The 18,928-nt window shown below is 43.1% G+C and overlaps 1 protein-coding gene across 2 annotated transcripts in view; it reads left to right on the plus strand.

Moving 5' to 3' along the window:
* The window catches only part of LOC109523275 (disco-interacting protein 2 homolog A), a 75,796-nt gene that overhangs the window by 45,341 nt on the left and 11,527 nt on the right, over window positions 1-18,928 (plus strand). For both annotated transcript variants that reach the window (XM_019882295.1, XM_019882296.1), the window contains exons 5-25: window positions 1,255-1,524; window positions 2,897-3,034; window positions 6,491-6,610; window positions 9,088-9,285; window positions 9,542-9,633; window positions 10,393-10,503; window positions 11,345-11,468; window positions 11,551-11,660; window positions 11,826-11,928; window positions 12,161-12,225; window positions 12,542-12,635; window positions 12,951-13,070; window positions 13,223-13,337; window positions 13,733-13,872; window positions 13,949-14,085; window positions 14,718-14,798; window positions 16,639-16,766; window positions 17,393-17,507; window positions 17,757-17,958; window positions 18,057-18,157; window positions 18,459-18,539. In XM_019882295.1, the coding sequence (XP_019737854.1) occupies window positions 1,255-1,524; window positions 2,897-3,034; window positions 6,491-6,610; window positions 9,088-9,285; window positions 9,542-9,633; window positions 10,393-10,503; window positions 11,345-11,468; window positions 11,551-11,660; window positions 11,826-11,928; window positions 12,161-12,225; window positions 12,542-12,635; window positions 12,951-13,070; window positions 13,223-13,337; window positions 13,733-13,872; window positions 13,949-14,085; window positions 14,718-14,798; window positions 16,639-16,766; window positions 17,393-17,507; window positions 17,757-17,958; window positions 18,057-18,157; window positions 18,459-18,539 (2,645 nt within the window). The remainder of the gene's footprint in view (window positions 1-1,254; window positions 1,525-2,896; window positions 3,035-6,490; window positions 6,611-9,087; window positions 9,286-9,541; window positions 9,634-10,392; window positions 10,504-11,344; window positions 11,469-11,550; window positions 11,661-11,825; window positions 11,929-12,160; window positions 12,226-12,541; window positions 12,636-12,950; window positions 13,071-13,222; window positions 13,338-13,732; window positions 13,873-13,948; window positions 14,086-14,717; window positions 14,799-16,638; window positions 16,767-17,392; window positions 17,508-17,756; window positions 17,959-18,056; window positions 18,158-18,458; window positions 18,540-18,928) is intronic.

Raw genomic sequence — 18,928 nt, forward strand, 5'->3', positions numbered from 1 at the left:
TTAATCACTGTTATATGCTACATTGCAGGAATTAGCAGACCGGCCAAGTCATTAATGTATTGCTCATTAAGCAGCGCCTCGCAATTATAGCCTGCTGTTTTTATCTGTTGAAGACAAGCCACTCTGTGAGCTTAATCAGTCTTCTCGCGCGCTTCTTGTCTGTTTATATGCGATGAATGCCAACGCTCGACTTTACGCTGTTTGTTTGACCCTCGCTATGTTCTTTTGCTTCACTTTGCCATGGTTACTGAGACACTGAGATATAGGAGAGATGATCTGAGGAATAACAAACAGATTATTCTCTGTGAAGCAGTCCCTTTGAGGCTGCTGGCTTTACGCACTTAAATATGGGCTTATTAGAATCAAGCCTAAAGCTCTGCGAGGCCACTTTTTCAAGGCCGTGTAGGAGATTTCACTCGGTGATTTTGTGTCGTGCTGTTCTGAATTGACAGATTGAACATTTGAATGATTTTAGTTTGCGAACCTATGTGATATTTGACATTAATGTTTGGCAAGAAGGAGCACTGTGTGAAGGTAGACTGCGCCATTAGCTTCTTGTGCTAGCTATGTGGTGGTTGAGTGATGTGTGTGTGTGTGTGTGTGTGTGTGTGTGTGTGTGTGTGTGTGTGTGTCTGTGTGAGAAAGATGTGTGAATTGTATTACATTGTATTAGTTTATGATTTCATCAAGTTGTATGAAATTTAAAATCTTGAAGGCCAAACCCTTGTCTAAAAAAAAATAAAGACTTGGCGCCATGGCGTCAGCAGGCAATTTTACACCTTTTTTGGTAAGGCTCAATTGCGCTCAAATTTATAGATGGGCAACACTGTATTTTTTTAACGGATTAATTCAAATTCATATGGGCTGGTTAAATGCTGTGAATGCCTGTGTGACCATGTTAAAATGCGATTTAGCCAGCATCTATGGATAATTTGGAAGCAGAGTACCTGGAGAAAACCCATACAAGCATGGAGAGAACAGGCCCCACACATGAAGGCGTTAGTCAAGATTCAAATCCAGAAAATTATTTGATTTTAAAGCAGACGTGCTAAACACTAGGTAACCGTGCTGCACTTAATTGATCTTTATGAGATGTATTCTTTTAAAAGTCAAAACAAAGCATAAAGGGGCAGGTGATGGTGCAGCCGTGTCAACCGCACAAGTCATGCACAAATCTTTTTCCCCCACCGGCCTGCGTCTGGTGTTGCTGTCCTCTTATCATGACGCCACGCTACTCTGACCTGTCTAACACAGACACCTCCTCTGCGTCGGAAGACGAGGGCTCGCTGCGGCGAAAGGGACGTCTGACCAACTCCACTCCCATTCAGAGCCACAGCCACCCGACAGTGGAGCACTGGTTTAACCGGGTCATCCAGGGTTCGTCCACCTCATCTTCTGCTTCGTCCACCTCGTCCCATCCGGGAGGGAGGTCTGTCACCGCCAGCACCAACGCTAACAGCACCACCCTCAACGCCAACACCAAAGCTACTGCGTTGGCTGATCTTATGTCACACACCCATCTTGGTGAGTGCTTCTTTTGTGATTTGTCACTTTTGAACTGAAGCGCTGGTTTGTTTTGAGTTTCTAAATGGACTTTGTCTTCGGTTGTCATTGTAAGTCCGGCATGTAAACTTGCTGTTGGCGCAGCAGTTTTTGGGGCTGGATGAAGCCTGGCTCATTTGCATGAAAAAAATGAAAATAATGAACTCGAGACGAATGGGCTGATTTCAGCAAGACAAGAACTCATGTGTTGAAATCTTGAAATCTGCGTTATAAGTATATGTGATGTGTTGGTGTCTGTCTGCACGCTTCATAGGGATAACCACTTCATTTGCTGAATTCAGCAGATGTTTGAAGCATTCAATTATTTCCAGCTAATCAGATTTTTTATTCATTTTTTGTATGTATCCCAGACAGAAAGTAATGTCACCCCGCAAGCTACACACAAGCACTTAACGAGGCAAGACAAAGAACGTTGAGAGTTTTAATTGATGTCTTTGGACTAAGTAATCTTTGTTTGAAATCTCACTGTCATTCAGTCATGTGAAAAGGCTTTGGGCCACTCTGCTGTCAAAGCTACTCTATTCATAACGTCTGTTAATGCTCAGTGTGACATGATGGCGTCAAAACACTTCACCACACGCTTTTTTTTATCCAGAGAATGGCAAGTAGATGCTTAACTAAACTCGCTGAATCATTTCTTTAAATCTCATATAGTGCGTCTTGGATGCAATACATTACAGAAATGCAAAGGAACGTTAAATGTCAAAAACAGATCAATGGATTTGTTTTGATTTGATGACAGAGACACTGCAGCTCAAACAATACAAAACATTTCGGATCAGAGACATCATTAGCATAATTCCCTAAAAAGAAACTGCATGTCGTAGTAGTAGAAAGGGTCCAACTTATTATTACAAAGCAACTGTCGATTGTGGCGGCTGGCCACTGATGATATTATGACACAAATATATATATATAAATATTTCTATCATGGGCGATACATATTTCTACCTTTCAGCGGCTGACGCAAATCAGATTTTATAGTGACCTGTCGTCTGTCATTGTGATGAACGAGCGGTTAGCACGTCAGTCTCACAGTCCTGAGCTTCATTTGGAATTTACGTTTTCCCCAATGCTCGTGTGGAGTTTCTTCCTCCCACATGAGAACATGCTCCTCCCACTTAAAAACATGCATGTACATTTCATTAAAGACTAAATTGGCCATAGATGTGAATGTGAGTATGACATTTGCTCTGTGACCAGTACAGGGTGTACCCCTGCCTCTTGCCCAAAGTCGGGTGGGAGGAGGCTCCAGCTCACCCACCACACGAATGAGGAAAAGCAATAGATGGATGGATAGCTGACATGTCCTTTCTATCTCCTACTTCCATAGATAACCACGTAGCTCCCCCAGACGTGACGGGCCTCTCGGAGCGCTCCTCGCTTCATGCGGAGCAGTCCCACATTGCCTCAGTGCGAGGCGGGTCCCGTGGCTACAACCACCACACCAACATCATGGAGACAGCAGATGGTGAGTGTCCCGTACGCACCCCGCTACATGGTTTCCTCCGGTTTGCCTTTTCCCCCTGCTGTTTGTCCCTCTGTTTTCTCTCTTCAGTCAGTCTTGCCTTCAGCCCGGCGCAAGCTGCCGGCTGACCCTCTTTGTGTTGCTATGGTAACACCTCTCCTCCTATGCCCCTGGAAAAAAAATATAGTAGGTCTTAATGATTGTTCCGTGAGACACACTTTCTAATACTGATCATTGTTAAACATTATATTGATGACTCCTGCTTTAGCCATTGCGTGGTGAGTTTGCGGTGCTATTTAGGAGTTATAAAACAGCCTTCAAGGACCATTTTGTCATAGAGTTCTGGGTCACAAAGACGGCGATAAAACACATCCAAGAAATGTAAAAAGTGGTTTGCCAGTGAATAAAAGCTGGTCTCAATCTTAAACGTTCTGAATTGTGCCACAAGTAATGCTCTATATTCCAGCCAATGCACGAATATGTTTTTTCTTTGCACAATAATTGATCAATCACTGATCTCTATATGTTGGTTGAAAATATTTGGTTCATTTAATGTATATGCTATGGAACTTCTGATTTATTTACCGAATTGGTTCCCATAATAACACGGGCAAATTCTGTCAGGCGTGTTTTCTTTTGTCCGTTTCTTGTCTGTAACCCCCAAAGTAGATCCACATATTAGTAATATATGCTTTTCATGTTCTATTTAATTTTGGTACATTCCTGAGGGAACAGCCTGGTATTTATTATTGCTACCGTTGCTTCAGCTCGTCGGCAGTCCGTGCATGTTCCGCCCCGTCAGGTGTTGCACCCCTCCGCCAGTTGTTGTTCCTCGCCCAAAAAAACGGGAATTCACTCATTCAATCCATCCGTTTTGATGATGTTTGTGTTGTTGCTGGTCTCGTTTGTTTCATCAAAGGTTGAGCCTTTGATGAAACCAACTTCAACAGGCTACACTTTATCTTTTAAATGGTGAAACCGTCGAGTGTGGGACCTAAAGTAGGCAAATGAACTATTTGATGATCAACCTCGATTGGAGGGCGGGGGGGCGAGGGGGTTACCATTGTCCCCGTCAGGTGTTGCACCCCTCCGCCAGCCGTGGTTGTTGTTCCTCGCCCAAAAAAATGGGAATTCACTCATTCAATCCATCTGTTTTGATGATGTTTGTGTTGTTGCTGGTCTTGTTTGTTTCATCAAAGGTTGAGCCAACAGGCTACACTTGATCTTTTAAATGGTGAAACCGTCGAGTGTGGGACATAAAGCAGGCAAATGAACTATTTGATGATCAACCTCGATTGGAGGGCGGGGGGCGAGGGGGTTACCATCGAGATTGATTATATTTGCTATAGTCTTTGTTCAACTGTCCCCATTTAAAAAAAAAATGCTTGTGCACTAAAGAGGCATGGGTTAAAGTGTACATTACTGTAACATTATGAACGCTCATACATGTCGAAGCAGTGAAAAATGGACATGTTAAAAACAATAAAACACTCTCAACTAAATCAGTCATCCACATGACTGCTAGAAATCATGTCCAACTAAAACACTTGCTTAATGCCTGGCAAAAGCCCTTGGACAGTGTCTGCTTCAAATAAGTCCACTTAGTTCCCCAATAATATTCTTTTTGCTTCATTTGTTTTACATTCCACTAACTTCCAATAAAAACATATGACCTCACGCAGGCATCAGTTAATACTACACTGTGCGTGTGCGTGAAGCGCAAGAACACGTCACCAAACACAAACACTGCCCATGCCAGCCCTTGTCATTGACAACTTCAAGTATAGGCAGGCTAATCGAAGCTAATGCTGTTAGCTAGCGCTAATCTTTGCAGTCAGCCAACCTCAATGCAGCTCTATCTACCTTTTGGCTTTAACATGATAGCAGGGGTGCGTCACCCCAATGGGGGATGTGGGTGTTTTTTTTCCTGATTGTGCCCCTGCATGATAGTGTTTCAAACAGTGCAGTCTTACCGTCGCTTGAAGATGGCTTTGGATCCTCACCCATCCTATCCTATTATGGAAATCAGCCCCACTTTTATCTGACAATGGGGCTGTGACATTCAGGATGGATCACTCACAGACATTTTTGCAAAAATGATTACAGCTACTTTTTAGATAGTATGATAACATGTAAGATTTACTCTTTCATTTTTATACTTGGGTAGAAAGGCACTACAGAGACCCACCTACTGTAATTGTATGCTAACAAAGAAGGTCAATTTCCCATTAAATGTCCCCTTTACAGCATTCCAAAGTTGATGTTCCTCTGTGTAAACTAATGGTGAACATGCACACAGAAAAACCCTGTTAAAAAAATGCTGAACAGACCTCACCTGACACTCTAGGAGTCCAAAAATATTGCAAGACCGAGTAATGCGATGCAATGCTTGGGATGTTTTGGGTGTTGAAAAAGGTGGATTCCGTTTGCGAGCGCTAATATGCTAATTACTCTCCATGACAAGTTCTCATCTGCTGCTACAATACATTAATATATCACAGCTTTTGAGTGGATGGCACTCGGTGCAATCAGATGTTGTCGTCTATGTCTAATTGGTCCATTGGGTGCCACACTGCCCCTCGCATGTGCCATCCCAATGTGTGCGTGCGCCTTTATACAAGCAGACTGAGGCTGTGTGAGCCGGCCTTATTATAGAACAAAAACGCATCAGGCGGGCTGTATGCAGCTGTGGCGTCTGTCTCCCGTGGCTGGAATGTCTGACACTTGTCTCTCCCCAACCCAGAATGAATTCAGATGGACAAAACCATGGCTTATTAAATATAAAAGTTTTTATTTCCATGATGCAGACAGTCCGATACATTGACTGAGGCACGGTTTTTGCACTTTTCTGCATTACTACCTTATTTTATCAGGAAACTGAACCCAACTGGCTCTGTGCAGGGAAAAGCACCAGTACGTTCCAAACTAACCGTCGAGAAACAATTCTCGTGGCCTAAAGCCCCACCCTGTGATGTGTAATGTACAATTAAATCACCAGAAAGTTACATGTTAGGTCTTGGCTGGAGTATAGCAACTTACGTTGGAGCCGCTTGCCGTGAGCTGAGCACACACACCTCATGAGAGGCTTCATGCCTCAGACGCTGGAGAGGAGATGAATGGTTGCTAGGCAGCAGGCGGATCCTCACAAGCTGATTAGTCTTCCTGGAAGGGTTATTCAAGAGTTTGCTGACCTAAAATATTAACTTAGAAGTACCTGTGGGCCTCTATCTATTGTTGTTTAGTTGTTTGGTTGAGTGATCGCTGGGTGTGCTAACCAGTCTTCTGACGCTGTATGCTCTCCCCTCAACTATCTATTTTCCTCATGAATGGATCTTGACTAATCCTTTCCTCCGTTTACCATCCACGCCTCCATCAATGTCTTTGTTTTGCCTGTTTTGTTTTTTTTTCCTTGAACCACTTTTCTCATCATCCCATCCCCTCTGCAATGCCATTGTGTAGGTGTTCCAGTCAACAGCCGCGTCTCCTCCAAAATCCAGCAGCTGCTCAACACGCTGAAAAGACCGAAGCGACCGCCTTTGCGAGAATTTTTTGTGGATGACTTTGAGGAGCTCATGGACGGTGAGTAGCCCTGAAATGCTGTAGCTCAGGAATAAGAAGAAAGAATGAAGGGTGGAAGTAAAAAATAAAAACGAGAACGGAGCTGTTGTGACGGTCTACCGATTTACAAGTGCACATGTTAACGATCGCTGATATACCCTGCCAAAAAAATGGAAGGGCTAATTGTGAAAAAATGAATACAAGTGATCAAGGGTTGAATAGTACAATTAAAGGAGAATAGTGGAGCTTTTGAAACAGGCTGCTGCTGCTGCTTTTGTCCAGCCACACAATAAAACCAAAATAAATAAATTTAAAATAAACCCCTAAAGCTTATGGAAGAAATTAATCGACAAAGGCAAAAATGAAGGACAATCGTGCTATATTTATAGTTTTATAAATGTAAAATGTAATTTCAATCATGTTTTCATTTGTTTTAAACCATTGGTGTCAAACTCAAGGCCCAGGGGCCAAATCTGGCCCCCCACATCATTTTCTGCGGCCGGGAAAGCAAATCAAAGATGTCAACTTTCATGATGCTTGCTAAAATCTCTACCAAAATTTCAAATTCTCATATGTAATAAATAATAATGATACTGTAAAAATGTTCTTGTTACCAAACCCCTCATTACAGTAACTTCAACAACAGGTGAATAAACCGTTATTCTTGACTTCTTCATATGGTTTCAGTCATAACAGCCCTCCAAGGGAAACTGTAACTAAAATCAGGCCCGCGACATAAACGAGTTGGACACCCCTGTTTTAAGCACTCTTTTTTTCTTTTATTTTGTTTACAAAAAAGTTTTTCCAATGTTAGCCTTATTTATTCCATGTGTTTTTGTTAACTATAATAACCTTACTGCTGACTCACAAGCACCGCTGAGTCCAAAAACCCTGTTTCAGGTTCCATCGTTGACATATTAACGCTAATCCAAACTTGCCTCAGTACACCCCACAGTCCAGGGCAGTCCAAGGGGAACAGTAACTTCAACCTTGGTCAAGATTTGTGCTCGACTGTGTGCCATTCTTCTTATTGCTATACCCAGCCCTTTGCCACACCTCACAAATAAACTGTCCCAAGTACACATTTAGATAAGTCATTGTTTTTCTTTGTTGTTTCCACCCACACGTCCCACTGTGGATCACAGACCACCAGGTGTGCTCAGGGGATTCTAACACAGAGCTAGGCCACAGAAACACTGCCACACATTGTGAACCAGTATTTTTTTTCTCTTCCTTCATTCCTGACCAGCCCATCAGCCCATCGTGGCTTTTAGAGTGGTACTTTGCCAGCCTGAATAAACACTTTGCAAATGAAAACGCAGCAGGATTAGTAACACACCAGCAGGTACTTGTAAAGCTCTCCTCACTCTGGCAGAGTGAGGGGAGCGTCTGCAGACTTTTTGTGTTTTATCTGGAAAGCACAAAGAGTGAGGGGAGCGTCTGCAGACTTTTTGTGTTTTATCTGGAAAGCACAAATGGCATGGAATTCGAAAGCACAAGTTGGGCAGGCAAAAAAACTGTTCCGGACACAATATACGACTTTAATCCCCCACCCTTTTCTCGATCCCCACTATCTCGCCATCAAACAGTCCCCCTCGTATTACTTGTGAGCCTCCCTCTGCGAGAGATGTATAAATCACAGGTTTGCCGCTACCTTGTAAAACACTCCAGCTGAACGTCTCCATAGGATATGCTTGGAATAAGTGTGCTGAGGGCACTGCAGCATTGTCGCCACCAAGTGGTTATGGGTATAAGAGACATGGTTTGGGGGATAAAATATCCTCTCTCAGTCCCCGTGTTCAATTTTCTCATCCATCCATTCATTGTTAATAGAGCCTCGAACCGATCCCAGTTCACTTTGACCTGTTGCGATAGGCGGCGGGGAAACCCAGAACCAGTCACACTCACATTCATACCTAAGGACAATTTAGTTCCAGTGAACCGGAACATGTATGTTTTTGGAATGTGGAAGAAAGCCAGAGAAAACACACACAGGCACAGTGCAAACTCCACACACGAAGGCCGAGCAGATATTCAAATTCATAACTCCTGGTCTGCGAGTCTAACCACAATTCCAACATACTGCCACAGAGAATGTGGTCGTGTCAAAAACGTGAACTCCGTAAGTAGACGATCTATCCTGCCTTGTCCGCTTTTGTTGTATTTTACGACAGTAGATGATCTGCCGTTGCCATGGCAATGATAAGAGACCATGTGACCATATTTTCCATTCAATTCAAACCTTGGCATATTTTTTTAGGAAACCATGGCACCCGAGGAAGAGTGTTAGCGACAGTCACCTTAACGATAACAAATTTGTCCCTATTGCAATCGGAGCACCGGCGAAATAATTCTGGAGCAGAGATTCAAACCATCAACCTCTGAACTGTGGGGCAGACATGCTAACCACTGCATTGTCGAACCAATGTGTGCAATTTCATATCTTGTTGTCAAAACAAAGATTTGCTGCTTCATGTCATTTTCTTCTGTGTATTTAGTCCAGCAACCCAACCCAAACCAGCCAAAGCCAGAAGGCCAGTTGACGTGTCCCCTCGAGGGAGAGCCTCTCGGTGTGGTCACGAACTGGCCTGCCTCACTGACAGCAGCGTTGCAACGATGGGGAACCACCCAGCCCAAGAGCCCTTGTCTGACGGCGCTTGATAACGCCGGCAAGCCTGTTTACACTCTCACCTATGGTAAGGTATGAAGAGGACTGTTGCCCCAGAGCAACGTTAAAATACAAGCCTGTTGAGACAAAGAAATGCCTCAAGACTGATGCAGAAGAGTCACAGGGGAGACATTTTTCCAACTTTGCTATTTACACAGAACCCAGCAAAGCGAGAGATTTCCGCAGCTGGGTTCAATTGCTTTTTGTGCGTTTGGAGTGTTTTTGAGGTTCAAATCACAAATCACCGAATAAACTAATTAAATAATGTGTTTTAACCATTGCAGGCAAACTCTGGACCCGCAGTCAGAAACTGGCATACACACTTCTCAACAAGCTGAGCACCAGGAATGAACCTTTGCTTGTGCCTGGCGATAGAGTAAGTCTTAAAACATGTTTCGTGGCAGCTATTTTTTGTATTACAGCATATACATATACTTTTTGGGTGCTTAAAAACTGGCAGATGAAACATGAACATAATCAGAGGGAAGACTTGTGCCAAAAAGACGAGAGCAAAAAGTAGAAAAAAAGGGATTTGTAGGAGTGTATTCTCTGTATAATCTGGTTGTTGTTCTTCCAAAGAACATGTTTTGGCCTCATTTTTAACCACCCGACATATTTTTGTCCTCTCATCTATCATCTCAACCCCAGTATCAGGTCTGTGTACTCAGCAATGAAGAGAAATCACATAATATTGTGGCCAAACAACCTACAACAGTCTGTTTAATTCACAAGTGTCAAAATCCACGGGCCACATCCAGCCCTTATGTGGCCCAGTTAAACCCTTCCTCTCGCGCTCTACTTACATGTCTAATGGTCCAGAAACAATCACAGTGCAGCTCAGCTTATGCACTCCTCTCAATCCATCATTTCCTAATAAAATTAATAAATACAATAAAAATAATACAAGACAAACTACTGCTGTTTTTGTATATTTCCACAAAGCCTTTTGTTTTGTTCCCTTACTCGACTGACTTGTCGTGTAAAACCCAGATGTCCAAAACAGTCATTTTCGGCATACCATTACACCCCTAGCAATTGATGTGGTTTCGCTTCTATAACCAGCTACCTGAGGGCAATGAAGATGCGGCGTGTGATGTAAAAATTCTGACACCCCCCGGATCTGATTCATCCACAGGTCGCCCTTGTATTTCCCAACAACGACCCCGTAATGTTCATGGTGGCGTTCTATGGCTGTCTGCTGGCAGAGCTGGTGCCTGTACCCATTGAAGTGCCGCTGACCAGAAAGGTAAAAGTCCAAAAAATAGAAGACTTTGCACTTATTGATTCATTTTCCTCTGCTCCGCATGACACTTAAAAAGGAAGAGGTACCCCATTGGACATTAGAATCAAGTGGGCCGTATCCTTGCACACCTCCACCATGCTAACTACTCAGGACAACAAAGGCACTTAAATGGGAGTCGAGAGCATTCTAAATTAATTGATCCCCCTTTCAATAAGGGGAAATGATGTCAAATGCCCAATCCTGTTCACTTCCTTCCAGATCCTGCATTGTAGTTGTTCAATTTGTGTGTTTGAGCGGGTAACAAATGCTCCCCTCTCTGACTGCTCCAGTTATTGTTATTCAGGTGTCTATTCTAATCTCCACGCACATTCATTTGTTGCTGAAAAACATCTTGTTTTTAGCAGGCATATCGCTGTTATTTGTCGCAACGGCCTCATCTGTTTTCCGTGTTCTATTTCAAGAGCATTATAATACATTGGAAATGAGCAAGCACATCCATCGCAAACAAATTCGCCATCACGAGTTGTAGTCGCTGAATATTAATGCGTGTGCTTGATTCCCCCTTATCAGCATGCTGTTTGCGGAAGCTGTTCACTAACAAATGAGATTGGTGTCAAGTGAAAGGATTGTTATTCCAGTTCAATTATTACATCGGACGCCCACTGTTCTTGAGACTTAATTTATGAACGACTGTCTCCTCTCAGAACAGTAAAGTAGTTTTCTCAGCATAATGTCATATATGATGATCAGGTATTGGCTTGTTGTGCCCTGCAAAAAGAAGTAAAGAAACCGGAACCACTGTATGTGTGTGTCAACCTTTCTTTATTTTTTATTCATCCTGCAGGATGCTGGAAGTCAACAAATTGGCTTCTTGCTTGGCAGCTGTGGCGTGACGTTGGCTCTTACCACCGACGCCTGTCAGAAAGGTTTACCCAAAGCACAAACTGGAGAGGTAGCCACATTCAAAGGTACAGCCTGCTCATGTTTTCTCTCGATTTGACTGTGTTATATTTTGGGTTCTCAAGCAGTTTCATCTACCTTCCTCTTTAGGCTGGCCCCGCCTGCTCTGGTTTGTGACTGATGGGAAGCATGTTGCGAAGCCTCCCAAAGACTGGCATCCTCCCGTACGCGAAGCAAGCAATGACATAGCCTACATAGAGGTGAGGGATTTTTTTTTTTTGGCCTCAACATTGAAAGGCAGGAGGTGACAATGTGAAAGGCCCCAGCAACCCGAGACCGTGAATAATATGATTATTGTGGTGATAGGATTGGATTAGATTTGATACAAACTGCCTTGCTGCCCCCCCCCCCCCCCCCCCATACAGTATAAAACCAGCAAGGAGGGAAGCACCATGGGGATCACAGTGAGCCATTCAGCCATGCTGGCTCACTGTCAGGCTCTCACACAAGCCTGCGGTTACACTGAAGGTGAGTGGTGATGTTAATTGCATTCGATCAATTGTTATGATTTGCTTGCATCAGACATTAGATGAGGTCTTTTACCAAAGATACTATATAAGGCACCCTCTCTCGTCTCGTCTCGCTCTACGTGTCCCGATTTTGCTCTAAATAACTCTTTTAAGTTCAACTACCTCTGCATTTTTTTTACTATTTATGACAAAAAGTGTCTTTGTTGATGTACAACTTTTGTGATCCACAGCTGAGACCATAACCAATGTGCTGGACTTCAAGAGAGAAGCGGGTTTATGGCATGGGGTTCTCACTGTGAGTGCGTTAAAATCTTTTTATTATCAGTAGCCTGCTTGTTATGATAAACAGTATTTGGAAACAAAAACAAAATGCAAGCATAAAAATGCACAATAATAATAAAACAAAAACTCTGAGTTAGACCGGATGTGCAATCGGTGAACCGTGGGGAATCACTGAACTGCAGATATGCACTGACGTAATCAGGATCCGAATGCATGGCTACTACCGTACACCTCATTTGTTTCTATTTCTCATGAAGTCTTAAGTTTAAGCTTGTTTACGTTGACATGATGCCTTTGAAATTTAATTATCTCCTTGCTTGTCATCGCAGAGCGTCATGAATCGGATGCATGTGATCAGCATTCCTTACTCCTTAATGAAAGTCAACCCTCTCTCGTGGATACAGAAAGTACACGTATACAAAGGTGATGGTCGGTCGGTCTGTGTGAATGTGTGTCAGCCATCTTTAGATGGAGTTAGTGTCATTATCATGACAACCAAAAAGAGAAAAGATTTTGAACACCTTAACTGATTTTTCAAAATGTTTTCAAGATGCCCCCGCTAACACGATTGCCATGTTTGAAGAGGAGTCGCAAAACCCAGTTTAGTTCATCTTTCTCCATTGAAACAAAAGGAAATGCCAGGAATCTGTTTAAGAACATGACGTTGATCTGTCAGGTATGATTTCATCTGTTTGTGAGACGTGTCCAACATGTTTTTTTGTGATGTTCGCTGTCCAGCGCGGGTGGCCGTGGTGAAGTCGAGGGACATGCACTGGTCTCTGCTGGCTCAAAGAGACCAGCGAGACATCAGCTTGAGCTCTCTGCGCATGCTGATTGTAGCCGACGGAGCCAACCCGTGTGAGTCCGCGTGCAATAAAATAAAATACAAAAAATATCAAATGGCACACAACATCGCCTATTTATCCTCATGTTGGTACTCTTCATACTGACTCAAATTCGTTTGTGCATCTCTCTATTTTCTGTGTGCTGCGAATGATGCCATGCAACAGGGTCAATATCTTCCTGCGATGCCTTTCTCAACGTGTTCCAGGCACGTGGGCTGCGACCCGAGGTGATCTGTCCATGTGCCAGTTCTTCAGAAGCCATGACTGTCGCCATCCGGAGGTCAGACGACGTTACTGCAGCTTTTTAGTTTTGTTCTGCTTTTGGATATGTGACAGACCAACTTGCTATAAGTAAAAATGCAGCATTTTGAGGGAGATTAAACCACGAGATTTAAACACACTGTAAATGAATATTCATTTTAAAACTTAGTGTTTTGACCATAACAAGTAGACATGGGGGGAAGATGATTCCAGTATGAAACTGCTATATACGTTACCGTCCAGCAGTGTGTTAGTTCTGCGATTGTGGCGTGTGACTATGGTCAGTCTGCCTCTTGAGTGTCTGGGTGTGAGCTGTGGTCTACAGCAGCTCTAATTGGTTTTCACTGTCCGTCCACCTAATTAAGCGAGCTTCGGTTTGATTGCTAATTGAGTGAATACGACTTTGACCTTTAGACCTCCAGAGACGGGCGTCCCATCACCGGGCAAGGCGGTGTTGTCTATGGGTGGGCTGAGCCACAGCGTAATCCGCGTGGACACTGAGGAGAAGCTCTCTGTCCTCACTGTGCAGGATGTGGGACAGGTCATGCCCGGAGGTACCGTACACAATCGCATGTTAAATGACAGCACTTGAAAAATGGCCCCGATGTTTGATTGAATGTCATTTTACAGCTTTGGTATGTGTGGTGCGAGCGGAGGGGACGCCGTACCTCTGTCAGACAGACGAGGTGGGAGAAATCTGCGTGAGCTCAAGATGCACGGGCGCGGCTTATTACGGCCTTCAGGGCATGACCAAGAACATATTTGAGGTGGGTGTTTCTAATTATTTTGGAAAAAAATGCTTTTGCTGCATCACCATAAAATATTGTGAACAATATCACACCATCAGGAGCAGTAAAGTATTATCAGCAGCATATTTCATTAAAATACATTTTTAAAAACTCCTATTTTGGACAACTTTAGCACCGTAATTGTTTTTTTTAAATTGTCGTCATTTAATAGTGTTCCTATTTAGAAGCGGGTTTACAGTTCTGATTACGTCCACAATCGATATAAAAAATGGTGTTCAGAGTTTCTATGAGAAAGAGGTGTGGAGGAAATTAAAACGGCATCAAAACATGAAGTTTGTAATCCAAGGTTGTCTTTTTTTTTTTTTTTTTTGCCAAGGTCACACCAGACACTACCTCAATGCTGACGTTTACATGAAATTTTACTCGAAGCATTTTCTCATGCTACGCTTGAAGCAATTCTTCTATTTTGATTAGAAAATGGTATCAGTTTAAATACCGTAGATATCTAAATATATCAACCATCCTTTTCTTCCAATATGTATTTGGTTAATCTTTGTATCTGGATAACTTCCCTTCTCACTGGCAAAATACTGTGATCAAATATGAGTTGTTCTGCATTTGCCACTGCTAATGGTCACATTTTGGCGCAGACCACACCAGTCACGTCAACTGGAATTCCAGTCAGTGATCGAACCTTCACCAGGACCTCTCTGCTGGGTTTTGTGGGACCAGTAAGTTCTCCCTAAGTTTTTAAACCTGCATGTTTTTGTGTTCATACTTTTTGTAAATCTCTGCTATGTTTTTAATTTTTAATTCAACTAAAGTCACAATTGTGTTTTTTTTTGGTTTTTTTTGTGTGTTCATTTATCCGTATTCGATCTGCTTCTTTGACTTTCAGTAATATCAATTCTCAATAATTGTATGTGACACCTAGATATTTTTCATCCCAAACACAAACCAATGGTGATCGAAAAGCAATTCCACCACACCTCAAGTGAGCACTAAAAGACTTAAACTTGCATCCTGGTTACAAAAAGCCCTCATTAATGGTTCGGCTGACACAAATAACACCCTAAATTGAGTTGGGCAGTGCTGACCGCATCCTCATCACTTCGGTGTGGTCCTGAAAATATTCTGAAATGGAATATGCAAATAGCTCATTGAATGAGCCGTTTGGCTTTTTCCAAATCAGTGAAGCCGGGAATCAGAATTTGTGCAGCGCCCTTGACATCTGTCGCGTTGATTCGGGGCCAGGCCTCAGTGTGTCTCAGTTGTACAGTATGTGAAATATGGCAGACTAAACTCAAAAATACATCAGTGTTTTTGTCAGACGTTTACAAACACTCATTAAATAATAATACAGAACTAAAAATATTCATCATTACTTAGCATGTTTGGGAGGTGGCAGTATATCTGTAATGACTTGAGCTCAAGGTTCAAGTCACACTGTCACTGGAACAGTGGTTCTTAACCTGGGTTCGATCGAACCCTCGGGGTTCGGTGAATCGGTCTCGGGGGTTCGACGGAGCCTCTGCCGTGGAGGTTAAGACACACCCGACTCAACATGTTATTTAGTTACGACACGCTTGCTTGGCCATCACTGGCTTCAGATGATCACATGACATTGCTTGTCCAATCAGTGCTGCAGGAAAATTTAGTTCGCTCCGTAGTCAACGTGTGACTGTTGTGATAGTACGTCATGCGTGGTTCATTTTGTGCACAATTAAAAAAATGTATGCTTATGTCTTCAAATTTTACTTACGTTTTTATGGTTTTAATAAATGCATTTTTTTTATTTCTTGAATTTGTAAAAAGTCATATTTCTGTTTTTCACTAATGAAGGGTTCGGTGAAGATGCATTTGAACTGGTTGGGTTCAGTACCTCTAACAAGGTTAAGAACCACTGTACTACAACATTGGCAAGTAGTAGTTGGAAAGTCTGCTTCCTGACTGTTTCCAAGGTACTCTTGAGCGAGGCACGCTCCCTCGTTCAAAACGTACAGCAATGTTTTGAGTTCATCTTCACTCGACATGTTTCCTGGTAATCGTGTTCTTTGTGTGGTGTGCAACACAAATTTACAGCAGTGGTGTCAGTTGAATTTCCCCTTTAGGCATTACAAGTAGAATAAATGTGTTGGGGGGGGGGGCCTTGGCCTTAGTTGACGCATCCCACAGTTTATTTTAAAAGGGAAAATTCCTTATTGCGACACTCCATTTTCCTTCTTTAATGATGGAAGCACCTCTAATGCGGCAATTTGAGACCATATTAAAATGTTTATGCTTTTACTGTCGTTTATTTTGTCATTTTTTTTATTTTTTTTTTTTATGGACAGTATTTATTTGTGTTGTTGAGGCAGATGTGGGAGTCTTTCAGGGACATCAAGCTACCATTGACGGATTATATCCGAACTGTGCGCGTACGTCGCTCTAGCATTTACATATCAGATTTGAATCCACGTTCAGAAGAGTCGTAAAAAATCTGAATAGTGTCATTTGAGCCATGCAATGTAAATGCAGCCCCAAGACTATAGTGAATGGTTTCCAAATGTGTTCTTTGTGTTCTGCCACCAGGACAGCCTCGTGTTCGTCGTAGGGAAGATGGATGGCTTGATGGTGGTCAGTGGGCGGAGGCACAACGCTGACGACGTTGTTGCCACGGCTCTCGCGGTGGAGCCCATGAAGTTTGTTTACAGGGGAAGGTGAGAAGACCCGACAATTTGTTTGTCAGTCCCACCAGCCGCAACCAGAGGTGCACCTGCACAATCAGAGGAGATCAGATATGCTCGTCACGCACTCTCATTATGCATTATTAAAGGCATGGGTATAAGTACACATCCACCGTTGCAGATTCACTTTTCGACCCTTTTCAGTATCATGAGAATGGTAAAATACAATGAGCACACTCGCATTGGGCCTGCTATTGGCCACAGCTCATGCCCGAAAATTCCCATGCAGACTTGCTTGACGTCACACGCCATCCCATCAGACACTGCCCTCTTAAAGCCTCTTCAACAAAAAACATTCCAGTACATACAGTGTTGTCCATATATTTTATGCTCGCATTTAATTGTGTATGTGTTAAAATATTGTTTTAATAGTGTGTTTTCATAAGTTAGTAAGTCACACAGCAGATGGTGTTCATTTGAGGATACATTGTTGTTTTCTCAAAAGAATATGTCTCATCGAGCAAAATAAGACCGAATATTGAGTAAAGCTATCCTGTTGGATCTTGTTAGATTGCGCAGGTGTGATTGTTTTTGTGGCAAATGAGTTTTCAAATCCCAATATTGTTTTTACGAGGGTTGTTGTGCCCGGTGCGTTGCAGGATAGCTGTGTTTTCTGTGTCGGTGCTACACGACGAGAGGATTGTCGTGGTGGCGGAGCAGAGACCGGATGCCTCTGAGGAAGACAGTTTCCAGTGGATGAGCCGCGTCCTTCAGGTGCCGACTCTGCAACTTTTTTTTTTTTTAAACAACATTGTGGCAGACAATCGATGGGCCTTTATTTGAACTTGATCGAAAGTTTATATGAAACGATGCCGTGTACTCTCCGTAAATTCTTCAGCAAAGCCCATCAAAACAGTATCTCTGTATAAAGCTTTTGCATTGGATATCATTCTATAGTGCAAGTGGTTATAGCCGTGTATGAAAATATATGCAAAAAAAACAGTTCTCCTGCGTTTCTTCCAGGCCATCGACAGCATCCACCAAGTGGGTGTTTACTGCTTGGCCCTGGTGCCTGCCAACACGCTTCCCAAGGCCCCCCTCGGTGGCATTCACATATCAGAGACCAAACAGCGCTTCTTGGAGGGTGCATTGCACCCTTGCAATGTCTTAATGTGCCCTCACACGTGCGTCACCAACCTCCCCAAGCCGAGGCAAAAGCAGCCGGGTATACCGCCGTAAACCTGCCCGCTGGAGGAAGATACTTTGTCGGAACTGTTTTAAATGAGTGATGGATGGATGTGTGTGTGTGTGTGCGTTCTGCAGAGGTCGGGCCCGCTTCTATGATCGTAGGCAACCTGGTGGCAGGGAAGAGGATCGCGCAGGCCTGTGGGAGAGACGTGACCCAGTTGGAAGACAATGAGCAGGTACTCACCAGTGGGGTTGGGAGGAAAGGTTTCAGGGTTCATGGAATGACTCTTCATCACCCCATCACACATTTTGAATCACTGTCCACTATGGTGAGGTTGACTGTTGTTTTCCAACAGTAGTATGTGAAAATACTGTATTTTTTTTTTTTTTTGTGAACTAGCATTAGAGTAATAACACAGATGGCATTCTTCATTCATGCAGGAAAGGAAAGAGTTGAAAACAATTGTACCCCATTCTATATGCTTCATGTGTTAAACTCACATTTGTTTCTGTGTCCATGGTTCCTGGCACTGCTAGTTCCTCTACATTCAAGATGTGCTACAGTGGCGAGCGCAGGCCACTCCAGACCATCAGCTGTTCCTTGTTCTCAATGCCAAGGTACCTCTGCAGATCCACTTCTATCTCAGCTCTGAATTGAAAAGCGAGTCTCATTGTTGAATAAATAGCACATGTATAATTCAGAATGTATGTTTTCATCTGCGGAGCTGTGTCTCTGCATTTCTTTGAACTCAATTAATGCCAAAACGCAAAAAAATTGCATTTGTAAAAACCCAATTATTTGGTCCACACCCCGTGTGAGTGGGTGTGGGGTGTCGTACGGTGCGATCCCACGTCATGAGGTGACGTGCGGAAGCAGTGTGGTGTTAACAACATGGATGAACACCATCATCAAAGTGAAAGTTCTGCTTGAAATGTATCCTTTCACAAAAAGCCCTTTTTCTCAGAATCTTTCTTTTGAAATGAGAAACTTACCAATGTTCAACTTC

Source organism: Hippocampus comes, unplaced genomic scaffold, assembly GCF_001891065.2.
Source record: "Hippocampus comes isolate QL1 unplaced genomic scaffold, H_comes_QL1_v1.1 scaffold111, whole genome shotgun sequence".
Taxonomy (NCBI): domain Eukaryota; kingdom Metazoa; phylum Chordata; class Actinopteri; order Syngnathiformes; family Syngnathidae; genus Hippocampus; species Hippocampus comes.